Source organism: Falco naumanni, chromosome 2 (genome assembly GCF_017639655.2).
Source record: "Falco naumanni isolate bFalNau1 chromosome 2, bFalNau1.pat, whole genome shotgun sequence".
Classification (NCBI taxonomy): domain Eukaryota; kingdom Metazoa; phylum Chordata; class Aves; order Falconiformes; family Falconidae; genus Falco; species Falco naumanni.
The window spans coordinates 132,308-146,700 of NC_054055.1; the positions used below are offsets into that span (position 1 = coordinate 132,308).

General features: G+C 54.2%; 1 protein-coding gene across 1 annotated transcript; it reads right to left on the reverse strand.

The window, feature by feature from the left end:
• Nucleotides 1–287: 287 nt before the first annotated feature.
• On the reverse strand, nt 288–2,084 carry LOC121083205. The gene is made up of 4 exons (XM_040583346.1): nt 1,917–2,084; nt 1,502–1,670; nt 1,165–1,405; nt 288–1,047 (listed from the first exon to the last, which is right to left on the reverse strand). Exons 1-4 carry the CDS (start codon nt 2,082–2,084, stop codon nt 288–290), a joined length of 1,338 nt encoding a protein of 445 aa, XP_040439280.1.
• Nucleotides 2,085–14,393: the final 12,309 nt, after the last annotated feature.

A 14,393-nucleotide genomic window follows, 5' to 3' on the forward strand; every position in this document is an offset into this window, starting at 1 on the left:
TTGTAAATACTTCAGAGAGTGGGTCAGCTTGGTGGAGGTGTCACCTCGACAGAGGGGAAGGTGGAGCCAGAGGGGAAGGTGGAGCGTCAGGTCTCTGCATGTGGCAGGGGCTGCATTAACCCTCATCTCCCGCTGCGCGAATGACCGCAGGCAGAGGCACTGTGCAAGGAACGTCAAACCTTTAATGAATTAAGACAGACAGATCTGGTAGAGGGCCGGGGCTGCAGTGGGCAGGTGCAGGTCACACGTCAGAGGGATCTGTGCTCCACACCTTCTCTATCAATATATCAACGGCGACTGGGGCAGCGTGGAGCACCTTGTCTCCTGGTGTTCCTCAGGGTTCTGGCTCGCTTGGTGGGCCCATAGTCGCTATTGGATGGCCTCTGCTTGCTGCTGCCCCCCTGCTCCCCACTACAGCCCACTGCCGTGGCATCCCTGTGTGGCTTCCCCTCCCAGAGGGTTTTGGAGCTTTTTGCCACCGGGCACACCACCATCTTCTTCCTCTTTTTGGGTGGCATGCTGCCCCATGGGGACATCTCTGGCATCCCGAGGGTGTCAGCCAATGTGGGGCGCTTGGCCTGTTTGCCAGCAGCCTTGCCTGATCTGGGCACCACCCGGCAGGAGGAGATGCCCGGTGGTGGTGGCAAGTGGGTCAGAATGACCCGGGGCTGCCTCTGCAGCACCTCCTCCACCAGCTGGGCCACGCGGGGCGGATGATGCTGGGGTGCAGTCGGGGGGCTGGCCAGGGGACTCTTCAGCAGGATCTGCTGAGGACTCTCTGGGAGACCCTTGTGGGGACCCTCTGGGCATCCCTTCAAGGGGCTCTCCTCTGAAGTGTCCATAGGACCCTCCTGAGAGGGCTCCATGGGGCTCTCTGGCAGCCGGGTGGGGAAGACCGCTGCCAGCCCACCCTGCTTGCCTTTGGCGTCCAGCAAGGGGGATGTTGCCACCCTCTGCCAGGAGGGGTTGGTGTCCTCCTGCATTGCGGCCACCACTTGGTCCTTGGGACAGTTGCCCTCCATCATGCACTCCAAGAGGTCAGGGATCCTGTTGAGGGTGGTGGTCAAGACAGGGACATCAGGGACACCACGGTCGGTGTCCTTGCTGTCCCCCAGCCCTGCCGCCAGCGATTGCTCCTTGGAGCAGCCACCCTTTGCCACGTACTCTGAGAACTCCGGGAACTTGTTGAGGAGGGTGGTCAAGCAGGAGCCGCTGAGAACTTCAGGGAGCTCCAGGATGCTGTCGAGCCAGGCGAGCGGGTCACTGCTGTCCATGGCGGACGAATGCTCATCCTGAAACGGCAGGTTGTCCTCTGCCAGCTCAGGAAAGGCCTCGTTGAAGGCATCTGGCCCCAGCTCGGGCAGGTCCAGGAGATTCTCTGGGCTTGGCGGGGTGGTCACCACTTCTGAAAAAGCAAACGAAGCCAAGCCACCCCCAGGGTGATGCAAGCCTTCCTTGGTGGAGGTCACCCCTATGGGCTCTGCCACCCTGCAGACCTCACCTTGGTGCTTGGTCCTGCTTCTGCCAGAGAGCATATCCAGGGCGGGCTGGCAGGGGGTGGCAGCAGGGACGCCATCCTCACTGGCCACCACGTCGTTGTTAAAGGCCTCCAACAGCTTCTGGGCGCTGCCAGGATGGGCGCAGAGCACAGGGGGGACCTGCACGCGATGCTGAGCCGCAGGGTGTTGGGGTGGCAGGGGCCCAGCATGGGCAGGGACGTTCAGCACAGTGCAGCCCCTAGGGTAGAGGGGCTGCCCCTGGCCCACGTCCCGTGGGCCCAGCCCCACTGGCTGTTGGGGCACAAGTGTCCCCATCACCACTTGCTGTCCCCGGCCATAGGCAGGGGGACAAGGAGCAGGCAGAGGGGGCAGCTGCACACCGCTGGGGAGCTGCAGCACGTGTGGCAGCTGCACGACCTGCCCCGAGTCCCCCAGGGGCCCCTGCACCCCCTGCCAGGTTGCCAGGGCGGGCTGGTGGGTGACAATGTGGAGCTGGGAAGGCCGAACGGTGATCAGCAGCCCCGGGACAGAGGGCAGCACACCAGCAGTGACCGGTGGCGGCATGGTCAGGGTGGTGAAGCTCATGCCGGGCACCTCTGGTCCTGTCGGCAGCTGGAGGGGGAACCTCTCTGTGGGCAGAAGTGAAGGGGGGTGATGGGGTGAGATGCTGGCCGGCACAGCTGGTTGGGGGTTACCCGGAGGGCAGGAGCACCACGAGGAGCGTGCTGCTCTGTGCCGCGGCAGTTGGCCTGCGTGGCGTTTGTTGGGGCAAACAGTGTTCTGGGGTTCCGTCTCCATGGCGATCATTCTGCCAGCACCTGGGTCAGCCAGCGTTGTGACGGTTTGACTTTTAATGACAGAACAACTTCCCAACTCAATGGTTTCCCATGCTGCTGATGCTTTCCTGCCCTCAGTGCTGATCTCCCACCCCCACCATAGTTTCCCATCACAACTGTTTTTTGGTTTGGGAGTTGAGTTTCATGTCAAAGGGGAGTTTTCACCTAATTTCTGTTGATGTCAGTGGATCCCAAGACCTGGTCAGCTTGTATTCTCTTGCAGCCAGAACTTCCCTCATTTGAAGGCTTCTTTCTGCCTTCTTTCAGCCAGGGCAGGGCTGGGAGGGAGTTTGAGAGAGCCACTCCTCTACTGCCTTGCTTAGGGACCCTGTGGGGAAATTGCTTTGGGGTGGGGGCAATTCGAGAAAAGTGGGACCTCAGAGAAGCATAGTATTACAGGAAGCCTTTTAGGGTAAGAGACAGCTGTCGCTTTCAGGATGGCTGGCATTCACCATCCTAAATGTGTGTTGCCACGGCTCCCTAAGCAGCGCAGCCTGCAACCTCAGCACGTGCTGACAGGGGTAACGGGGGCTGGAGCGGAGTGGAGAGCCCGCGGCCAGGCTCTGTTATGCTCCTGCAGGAAGGGGAACTTGACGGTACCACAGAGCTGATGAGATGTCCACTGCCATGATTTTCCCTTTTATAACAAATTCTACCAGGGACGAGCAATGACGGAAAAGGCAGGACTATGGTTACGCCAGGACTTCACAGTCCCTTGAACTTGTTGTAGTTCCAGCGTACTGGATGGATTGTGCCCAGATTCTTTCTTTTCCAGTGTGTCTGGTGGAAGAGAGGCAGCTCCTGCAACCCTCCAGACTCCTTGGAATTTAACTTCTCGTGCTGGCCCTTGGCACTTTGACTCTGGGACTTCCAGTCCCAACTTGGTTAGTGTTGCCCAAATGTTTTTCATTGCATCTGTAATGCTTTCTGGCCCTTCTGCCCCGCTGAGGATGCCATCGATGTATCGATACACTGTGAGGCCAGGTGGAATGGTGACCTGTGCTAAGGCTGTGGCCGGAGCATTGTGAGCGATAGTGGGGCAGTGTTTGTATCCTTGCGGAAAACTGTTTGAAAACATACTGAGTCCCGCTCCAGGCAAAGGCAAACCAGGCTTTTTCTTGTGCGTGGAGCAGAATCACGAGGAATGCATCCCTAACACGTAAAGCATCTAAAGCTAACCTAACATCTATGCTAACCCTAACGTCCCACAAAAATCACTGGGTAGCTAGGTTACGGACAATGAAAGGAGAGGAAACAGCACTGTGAGAACGAAAATACCCCACTAAGTCAATTTTTTTGTCTACCTATACAGCAGAAGTGTTCTTTCATGTTAAAGTCAGAGTATGTTCTGATTTGCACTGCCCCACTAAATGGTTTTGTGCTGTAAAGGTTTACTAAGAAGTAATTGTTAGTGTTCTTCCTGGTTATGCACCCACATCTTATAATGAAAAAATTAGATGATAACGTCTTTGCTGTGCTACACTGTTCTATAACTGAGAGTTAGGTTGTGTTTTATTTTAAGCATTCTCCAAAAAATACGGATAGTTACAGCTTTTACTAACAGCACTGCGGCAAATGTGAATTCACAGGTGGGCTTTTAAGCCTCACCTCAGCATGTTTGGTGTAGGAACAAACATTACAAGTACTCTAGTATTTTTGCCAGTGCTTTCCTGCACAAATTGTATTAAAAGCATAGATTCTTCTGGTCTTCCATGCAGAAAGTATGGTGAGAATAAATCTGATATTAAAATGACTTCTTCAGATGTCAGAGGTTTATTTAGAAATGTCCACTACCTGTATTTTTTCTTATTTACTTGCAGCGGGTCGTAACAACCTGCAGAGAAGATATGCAAAGTATGTCATCCCTATTATTTCCATTCCTGGGTTATGATAGAATTTGGCACAGAATTTTAGATCAGTTGCAAAAAGTAGTGCTGGGCCACGCATATTCAGATTGATCCATGATCCCAGGTAGCTGTATGGGATTTGGTAATTTTCTTCAATAAGTAAAGGAAAACTGCATGTATTATAGAAATGAGAATTTAGTGAGACAAAGCGCAGGTCCAGTTCCTTTTCGACTACTACACAGAGATATTCTAACACATCAAATGAAAAGAATTTCTAAAGAAGTAGACCTTTCTGAGCTGGAGAAGAGGTAGATGAAATAGAAAAGATAGAACTAAAATCTGCAGCAAAATATTGCCTCTAAGGAAGATGTGTTGGGGTTTTTTTCTTTCACGGAAACAAACGAACAATTACTCTGCGATTCTCCAGACTGGAAATTTGCAAAAAGCTGTGTAGTGTGGTTTTCAGTAGTATAAAAAGCAAAAGCTCTTCAGGGTTTCAAGTACATCTTTGCAACAGCTGTGAAAAAAATGCAAGCATGCAGATTGTTCCATTGTATGAAAACACCTTCATTTACTACTTATTCGTCATACAGGGAATAAACTAGCAGTGACGACTGTTGGAAAGTTTTAGGTGAATAAAAAAATCCTCCAAACCAGGAAAAATACTGTGCTATCAGGTAGCTGCAGTTTTGCTGTGTGAGCTTAATATTCACGCAGAGACTTTTTCTAAATGTGTCACTTAAGGCAGGGATGGCTTCTAATTCTAAAAAGCCATTTATTTGCCTAGAGCAGTCGCTCATGTGCCACATACAGGATTTTTATGCTAACACTATTAAATTTCCCTAGAAAATTTTCCACCTCCTTCGAGTAAATACAACCGACGTCCCTAACTGTCTCAGTTTCCTATTCCACCATAGGTTGCTGTATTTCAAAGACGAAGTTAACCAACGGCTGGTTACTAACCGAGGGCTCAAACCAATTTTTGCAGCAGTCAGGCAGAGAGTGGCCATTTAGTCTGGACCCACTGAAGTGCCAATGTAAATACAAACAAAATAAGGTCTATCAAACTTTAGATTCTCTAGCAAAACAACGGAAAGGATATGAAGAACTAGGTCTTGTCTACTGTCTGTTTCCCATGTGTGTGGTGATCGGCTCCCTGGAAAACAAGAGGCTGGGCTGGTCCTGGCTGTGCCCATGAGCTTGCCAGCTGAGTGCTAGGTGGTAGCAAGGAGAGCACCAGAGAAAAGCACAGACCCATTGACCCAGCACCACCGTTCTCATGTTCTTCATGCACGTGAGGCCTGTTAGCCATTGTACTTGTATTTATTCTAACACGGGACATCAGTCAACAGTCACAACACCAGTGGATTACCAGCACTTCTGTCATATGCTTCACATATAGTGTTAAAGGAGAAATTTACACAGACGTGGGTACCACTGGGCTTGCTTTAATCACCCCTCAGAGCTGGGCCACCGCCCCAGCGAGTGGCAGAGAGCAAAGGGACACAGCACGGCTTATATACACTTATCAAATCATTAGTCAATGCCCGAGGTTTTTAGAAGTTTCCTTTGGTCTTGTCCATTCTGCAAATCCATCACCTGACCCTGTCCCTGTTGATTCATCTATTTGCTTCCAGTCTCTGCCTCGGTTCCAGGTTCCTCCTCGGATCGTGATCTTCTTTCTGCCTGCTTTAACTCACACACTCCTTCAAGCACACTTAGTCTTTGAGCAATTCCTATTCACATATACTGATTTTTTTTTCTTGAAACACCTGCGTTTCTGCGAGCACCTGTGTGCACAAGTTGATCATCTGTTGTTTCTCTGTTCTCCCAGTGATTAACTGGACTGGGTGTTAAACCAGCCTTGGATTAGGGCTGTACTGGGGACGAGGCCTGGTTCTGCCACTTTAGCTGCTTTAGCACTTTAAATTTCTGAATTCAAAACACATTTTCTTTAACAAGCAATACCAGAACAATGGAGAACAATTAACAATGGTTTGGTCACTGCTGTGACGAAATAATGACAATTATTATTTCTGGTGTAGGTTGCTGTATGTCATATTTATGAAACTAGGATTTGCCCGAAGAAAAATGTTCCATTTCACACCCGCAGATGAGCTCCCTGAGATGAGCATCCACGTTTTAACAAGCCTTTACATCAAAGGCTGTAAACGAGCGTCAGTCTGCACAACCAGCTGGGAATCTTGTGTTGTTCCAGGCACATATTTTTGTCCCATTCAATACCTTGTCTGTGTGATTTGCCTTTTGTCTGTCCTGTGCTCTCCTGCTAAAGATTTATAGGCTTCAGTCTTCTGATACTGCTCCAGCTCCCGCATCTAATGCTCCTTATCTCTATCCGCTCCATCAAGGTGTTGCTGAAACAAAGAAGTCCAAGAGTAGCAGGGAGTTGCCTCCCCTTCAGGAGGAAGGGAAGAAAAACAACTTGCCACATGAAGTGCTGATCCATTTCACCTGTGCAAACAGGAAAGGAGTGAAGAAACAATGAGAATGTACGTGAGATGCAAAGACACAGGATTTCCGGGTAATATTACTGTATTCTGGTGTGTGTCGTGTCCGTGTCTCCCCCCCCCCGCCCGCCTTTCCCTTTTTTTTTTTTTAATTCAAATCACAATAGTTAACAGAATACTGTTAACTCTTTTGTTTTTAGATCAAGCTTTAACATTCAGACCTGTAACAGCGTGGTTCCAATACGCCCTTGTTTTTGTACCCCATGGACAAAAATGCACTACCATTCTACAACCACACACTTTTCCCATCTGAGAGGCGAACAAAACATCATGGCTATTGGAAAAGAGTAGCATAAAGGTAAAAGAGCCTAGGTGATATCAATTTAAGCTAGCTACATTTAGGTTAAAAGAAAACTTCAGGCTAGGAAGAAAAAAAATATTTCACAAGTGCATAATAGAATGAGCTTAACTGGAGAACTCTTTAGGGGGACCACTGAACTGAAAACCATTTAAGGAGTGGTCACAACACTTGCTAAAGGGCTCTTTTCCAGAAAAAAAAAAGTTGTTGAGCAAGTTTTTCATCCAATGAGTTTAAAATTCAATGGAAATAAGTATTCAATCAGAGTGAACATTAGTCACTGGGCATGCCTTTTTATTTTCATTACGTCATCGCAACAATACATGCAATAGTTATAAATTTTGTGCATTTGCAAACCTGTTTTGATGCTGTTGAGGACACAGTTAACATTCTAGATTGGGGTGCAAATTTAGTGATGCTGGGTTTGCATTTCTTTTGGACACTGTATTCTTCCAGAAGACATTAATTCTTCTCTTCTGTCTCCAGCAATGTGCTGCTGACAGAGTACAGTAACCGACTCAAAAACACCAGAAGTTTTCCTTCAGCTTGTGTCTTGGATGGATTGTTTTGAATCAGTAAGGAGGAGTTCTACTCTACTACCTGTAAGTAGATGTCCTAGGTTTTCTAGCACAGATCTATACAGTTCTTTAAATATTTCTTTTTATATATATATATATATTTCTTATAAAACTTAAACAAGAAGAATGATTTTTAGGGTGTTTGCTGTATAACTATAGTAATGGTCTTTTTCTAGGGGAGACGCGCTCTTTGGTCAGCTCAACCAGTCCTTATTTCAGTCAGTTCCAGCCAGCTCAGCGGTCCTTATGCTCACCAAACACAACAAGCAGTAGCAGGACTGCAAGGCTGGAACAGGGGAAGCGCGAGACTTTCCCTTCAACTGTTGTATCGGACAACTAGTTTGCTGTTGCTGCAGCTCAGACACTTTTCCCCGGGGTTGCGGGACACTCACCCACACACAGTAGTATACTATGACTCCACCACTTGCTTCGAGAACGACTTCATAGTCGTTAGCTCGCCAAAACCCGGCTCACGCAGCATTTTGGCTGCGGACAAGTGCAAAGGCAGCGGCTCCGCATCTCGCCCCAGAAAGCGGGCAGCACAGCTCCTGTGGTGCGCTCCGCACGGCTACCGGGGCAAAGTGAGAAGCACCAGCACGAGAAGAAGCACCAGCCGCCCGTTCGAGCCGCGGCGGGCGGGGGCTGGGCTGCCGTTCCGCGCGGGGCCGGGGCTCGGTGCCGCCGCGGGCGCCCCTCAGCCTGCCGGCCCCGGGGCTCTGCGGGGGGGGTGCGGGCTGTGCCCACAGCGGCTGCCTGGGGGGGCTCGGTCCCGAGGCGAAGCTGCTGGCCGAGAGCAGCTGCCGCTCGGTGTCACAGCCCCCCGGCCCGCCGCTGACTCCGCCTGCAGAGCGCTGCACTCGCTTACAGACGCGCTGCCGAGAGCAACCGAGCTGCCCCCCGACCGGCTGGCACAGCGGAAAGCAAATCCTCGCCGGAGGGTACCCGCTGCCGGGGGGCGGGGGGCGGGTGGGGGGAGGGAGGGAGGCAGGAGGAGGAAAGACTCCGCTCCCTTGTCCCACCTTTCAGCCCTGCCGCGTACTCTGCACCCCTTCACTCCGGTAACGGCTGACTTTCCCGTCACGGGGAGCGGCTACGAACACAAGAGGTTAAATCGTGCAACAGCTCATAATGGCTTACTTGTGCAGGGGAAAACCTTGTACGAGCTTTTCCTAAGCTACACATTCACACCACTCGCTTTTTCCCACTCAAAAAGTGCACTCCTGCAAAATCTCTCCTATTTAAAAAAATATACATTAAAAATTGCTGTTACTAACAGATGCTTCCAAATGCAAACAGAGCAAATGCACCCCTATTTCCCACAGCAAAATGGAATGCATCATACGGAAAGGATTTAACAGCTTGAGCCACGTGGGTGCTTTTGCATACGGAGGCAATGAGTATGAGTGCCCGGGCTGCGAGTGGGCGAAGGGCAGAGCGAAGGGCACCCCGCAGCCGCAGCGAGCACTCCCGGGGCCCGGTGGCGTAAACCGGGCTGAGACCCGGCCCAGGGCTCGCCCGGCCAGTGCTCAGCACAGGGCTGGTGGGGCGCTGCTGCCTCCTGGCGACCAAAAGTGGGTACTGCACCCGCCCGGTTGAGGGAGCGCTGCTGCTGTGACCCGGCGGCCAAAGACCGGTGCTGCAGCCCTGGCGACGCGCATGCGGCACCGCGATCCCGCGCAGCCTGCGGGGTGCTGCCGCGGCGCCCGCTGCTGCCTCCCGGTAAGGAGGCGCCGCTGCCGTCCCCCGAGCACGTTGCCAGAGCGTGCTTGGCACGGGAGTACGGAACTGCCGCGCCGTTGCAGCCCCGGGACAAACGCAGCCCGCGGGTGCTCGCTGCTGCAACGGCCCCGCCCCTGGCGACAAGCCCCCCACCTGGGGACCGCGGGGTGCAGAGCGGCTGCGCCCCTCCACGGTTTAATTTCCCCCCCACTCGGACACGCTCCGACCGGGACCGCGACCGGGACGGGGACCGCGACCGGGAACCCCAAGGCTCCGACCGCGACCGGGACCCCCAAGGCTCCGACCGTGACCTAGACCGGAACTCCCGCGGCTCCGACCAGGACCGCGACCGGGACCTCCGCTGCTCGGACCCGGACCGGGTTCAAGAACCCGGCGACGGGACCCCTGCGGCTCATACCCCTCGGATCGGGACCGAGACCCCCGGAACCGGGACCCCCGCAGATGGGAGCCGAGACCCCGGGCACCGGGAGCCCCGCCGCTCGGGACCGGGACCCCGGGCACCGGGGACCGGGACCCCTGTGGCTAACGACCAGGACCGGGACCCCCAGGATCGGGATCCCCGCGGTACAGGACAGGGACCCCGGGCACCGGGACCCGCGCAACTCGAGACCTGGACCGGGACAGGGACCCCACAGACGGTGACGCCCGCGGCTAGGGACTGGGACCAGGACCCTCGGAACCGAGACCCCCGCGGCTCGGACCAGGACCGGGACCAATACCCCTGGGACCGGGACCCCCGCGGGTCGGACCGGGACTAGGGCCAAGGCTCCGGGACCGGACCCCCGCGGCTTGGACCGGGATCGGGATTCTCGCAGCTCAGGACTGGGACTGGCACCACCGGGACCCGGGACCCACGCGGCTTGGACCGGGACCAGAACCGGGACCCCCGGGCCGGGACCCTTGTGGCTTGGGACCGGGACCGCGAACGGGATGCCCAGGACCAGGAACCCCGCAGCTCTGACCGGGACCGGGACCAAGACTCCTGGGACCGGACCCCCGCAGCTCGGACCAGGGACTGAAAAGGGGACACCCGGGACCGGGACCCCCGCGGCTCCAACCGGGACCGCGACGCCCGGGACCGGGACCCACGCGGCTTGGACCCAGGACTGGGTCCGGGAGCCTCGGCACCGGGACCAATGCGGCTCGGACCGGGACCGGGACCGGGATCCCCGCAGCTCGGACCCGGACCGGGATCAAGAACCTGGGGACCGGGACCCCTGCGGCTCATACCAGGGATCGGGACCGAGACCCCTGGACCAGGACACCCGGGGCTCAGAACCGGGACGGGGATCCCCACGGCTCGGACTGGGACTGGGGTCAAGGCTCCAGGACTGGACCCCCTGCGGCTCGGACCAGGGACCGGGACCGGGACCCCCGCGGCTGGGGACCAGGACCACCGGGACCCAGGACCTCCGCGGTTCAGGATCCGTGACCCCCGCGGCTCGGGACCAAACCGGTCCCCGGAGCCACGCAGCACGGGACCGGGACCAGAACCGGGACCCCGGGGACCAGGACCCTAGCGGTTCGAGACCGGGACCGGGACCCCCGGGACCTTGACCCCCATGGCTAGAGACTGGGACCGGGACCCTGGGGACCGGGACCCCCCGCGGCTCGGACCGGGACTGGGGCCAAGAATCCTGGACCGGACCCCCGCGGCTCGGACCAGGGACCGGGACCCCTGCGGCTGGGACCGGGATCCCCGGGACCGGGACCCCCCGCAGCTCGGACCGGGACCGGGACCAATACCCCTTGAACCGACACCCCCACAGCTCGGACCGGGACAGGGACCCCCGCAGCTCAGATCAGGGTCCAAGACTGGGGCCCCCGCGGCACAAACGGGGACCAGGACTGGGACCGCCAGAACTGGGAATCCTGCGGCTCGGATCAGGGACCAGGACTGACTGGGACCTCCAAGGAACAGGACCCTCTGCGTCTCGCACCGAGACCAAGACCTGGAGCCCCGGGACCGGGACCCACGCGGCTCGGGACCGGGTCTGGGTCCGGCACCCCCACGGCTTCAGGCTGGGACCAAAACCAGGACCTCCGGGACTGGGACCACCGGGACCGGGACCACCGCAGCTTGGGACAGGGACCCTGTGGCTCGGGATCGGGACCAGGACAGCCGGGACTGGTGCCCCCGCGGCTCAGGACCGGACCCTAGCGGCTCAGGCCAGGACCGAAACCAGGACCACTGGGACTGGGACCACCGGGACCACCGCGGCCTGGGACAGGGACCAGGATCCCCACGGCGGGGACCGGGACCTCTGAGGTCGGGACTGGGACCAGGACCCCCGCGGCTCGGGACTGGAACCGGGACACCCATGGCTCAGGATATGGACGACCGGAACCGGGACCCCTGCGGCTCGGACCAGGACCGCGACTCCCAGGACCGGGACCCCTGCGGCTCGGGACCGGGAGCGGGACAAGGACCCCCGGGCTCGGACCGGGACTCACGGGACTAGGGCTCGAGACCTAGACTGGGACCAGGAACCCCGGGATAGTGACCCCTGCGGCTCAGACCGGGCCGGGACCGGGACCGGGACCAGGACTGGGACCCCGGGACCGGGATCCCCAGGACCGGGACCCCCGCGGCTTTGTTAAATGAATTGTAAAGGCAAACCAGCTCGTTTTGGCATGACTTGTGGAAATGCATCCGTATCCTGTGCTGACGTGCTATTTTGTTTTGCTGCAAACCACACAAGTCTGCATCTCGAGAGGACAAGGTATTAGTCATCACCGGTGTCCTTACACAGCCTCTTTACAGCCTCACCGCCTGGACTGCAGGCGTGCTCTTGCCTTTTCCAGGCATCCGAGTGATGGGTTTTGCCTCAATATTGCCTCCACAATGTTTTATTTTTCCTCAGTATTTTCAGATGACTCCTAATACAGTTTCACATATGAAGCACTTTACTCACTTGTGTAGATCATTCAAAAGAAAAAAACCCCACCCACCCACCATGAATAGTGTATCTACGTATTTTGCCACAATGCAGGTATGTTTTTTAATTATAATTTCCAATTCAGTACCAGGGTTAGTTTAAATAATTTAATTCTTCTTCTAAATGCTTTACCAAAACACATAGAACAGGGGTCCTCAAACTACGGCCCGTGGGCTGGATACGGCCCCCCAGGTTCCTCAGTCTGGCCCGCCAGTATATACAGACACACGCCCGCCGTAGAACCAAGAAGCCAAGAAGCCGCAGATGACTGCCTGCCCCTTCATCCGCGCCGGCCTCCGTTGCCCGCCTCCTCCTCCTCCTCCTCCTCTGCGGTGCGCGGCGGGCGAGAGGCGCAGGCATCTCCTCTGCCGGGCAGGCTCAGCCGGCAGCCTCTGCACTGCGAGGCCCAGCCAGCTCGGGCGAGTCGCCAGAGCCCCGGCGCGGCAAAGTCCCTTCAGTCCCTTCTGGCCACCCTGTCCAGACTGCGCGGCCGGGCTGAGGAGGGGGGGGGCTCCCCCGTCTCTCCCTCCCTCCCTCCAGCTCCCGGGCAGGACAAGCAAGCCAGCACCAGTGGGAAGCGCGCGCACACCATCATGTCAAAAAAAAGAAAAATGGACTCCGAGTGCGGGGTGTTCCAAGAAAAGTGGACTTCTGATTATTTTTTCACGGAGTACAAAGAAAGAGCTGTTTGTCTGATATGCCAGAATTCAGTGTCTGCGTTCAAGGAATACAATTTGCATCGACACTACAAAACTCAACATAAAGATAAATATGATTCTTTGGTCGGACAAGTGAGAAAACTTAAAATATTAAGACTGAAACATGGATTGACAACTCGGCAAAATACTTTTGTGAAGCAAAAGCAGCTCAATATATCATCACTTCGAGCAAGCGATCAAGTGCCAAGCTCATAGCGCGCACTTGCAGAGCATTCACAGAGGGAGAATTTGTTAAAGAATGCCTTCTTTCTGCGGCTAAAGAGATGTGTCCAGAGAAGGCGGATTTATTTAGTACAGTGAGGCTTTCAGGACCTACAATTACACTAAGGATTGAAGAAATGGGGGAAAATTAGAATCTGTAGTTGCAAAACTCCTCAAAAAAACTTTGCTATTTCTCATTGGCACCCGACGAAAGCAATGATGTTCATGATTCTGCACAACTTCTAATTTTCATTCGTGGGACAAATGATTCTTTCAAAGTCACAGAGGAGCTTGCTGCACTGAAAAGCATCAAAGGAACAACTATAGGAGAGGATATCTATGAGAAAGTTTGCCAGACTATGAATGATTTGGAGCTGGACTGGGGTAAACTATTCAGTGTGACAACTGATGGTGCTCCTAGCATGGTGGGGTCCATGAAAGGAGTGGTTTGCACGCATTAACAAAGAGATGGACAAACGCAGCCATTCACATCCAATAGCCATACACCGCATCATCCACCAACAAGCCCTGTGTTGTAAATCACTGCAGCTGGACTCTGTCATGAAAATTGTGGTTTCTTGTGTTAACTGCATTAGAGCTCATGCACTAAACCACAGACAGTTTCAGGAATTTGTCTGAGCTAAATGTTGCCTATGAAGATATTCTGTACCACACGGAAGTCTGTTGGCTGAGTCGAGGGAGAGTTTTGAAACGATTTTATGACTTCCTTCCACAGGTTTATGATTTTGTGCTTCCTAAAAACAAAGAAGTACCAGAGCTCAAAGATGCAGAATGGAAATGGCACCTTGCGTTTCTGACAGATGTAACAGAGCTACTCAACAATTTCAATGTCCAACTTCAAGGAAAGGGGAAGCTCATCTGTGATATGTATTCACATGTGAAAGCGTTTCAAGTCAAATTAGACCTGCTCATTAACCAACTAAAGGAGGAAAACTTCTGCCATCTCCCCACAACTCAAAACCTGTCTGCAGAAAAACCAGCAGTTGCATTCCCAAACAAAAGATGTATGGATGTACTAGAAATGTTGCAAAAGGAGTTTCAAACTAGATTTAAAGAGCTTTGTCTCCATGTACAGCACATACATCTTATCCAGAACCCATTTTCTGTTGACACTGAAACTGTTGATCTGATTTACCAAATGGAATTGGCCGAACTACAGACTTGTGACTCGCTGAAAGATACATTCA

Coding starts and splice junctions, on each gene's coding strand:
- LOC121083205 (XM_040583346.1), bottom strand. CDS start 2,084: ATGAGCTTCACCACCCTGACCATGCCGCCACCGGTCACTGCTGGTGTG. Junction 1,671..1,916: donor CCCTGGGGGACTCGGGGCAG/GTCGTGCAGCTG, acceptor CCTGCGGCTCAG/CATCGCGTGCAGGTCCCCCC. Junction 1,406..1,501: donor AAGCAGGACCAAGCACCAAG/GTGAGGTCTGCA, acceptor TTGCTTTTTCAG/AAGTGGTGACCACCCCGCCA.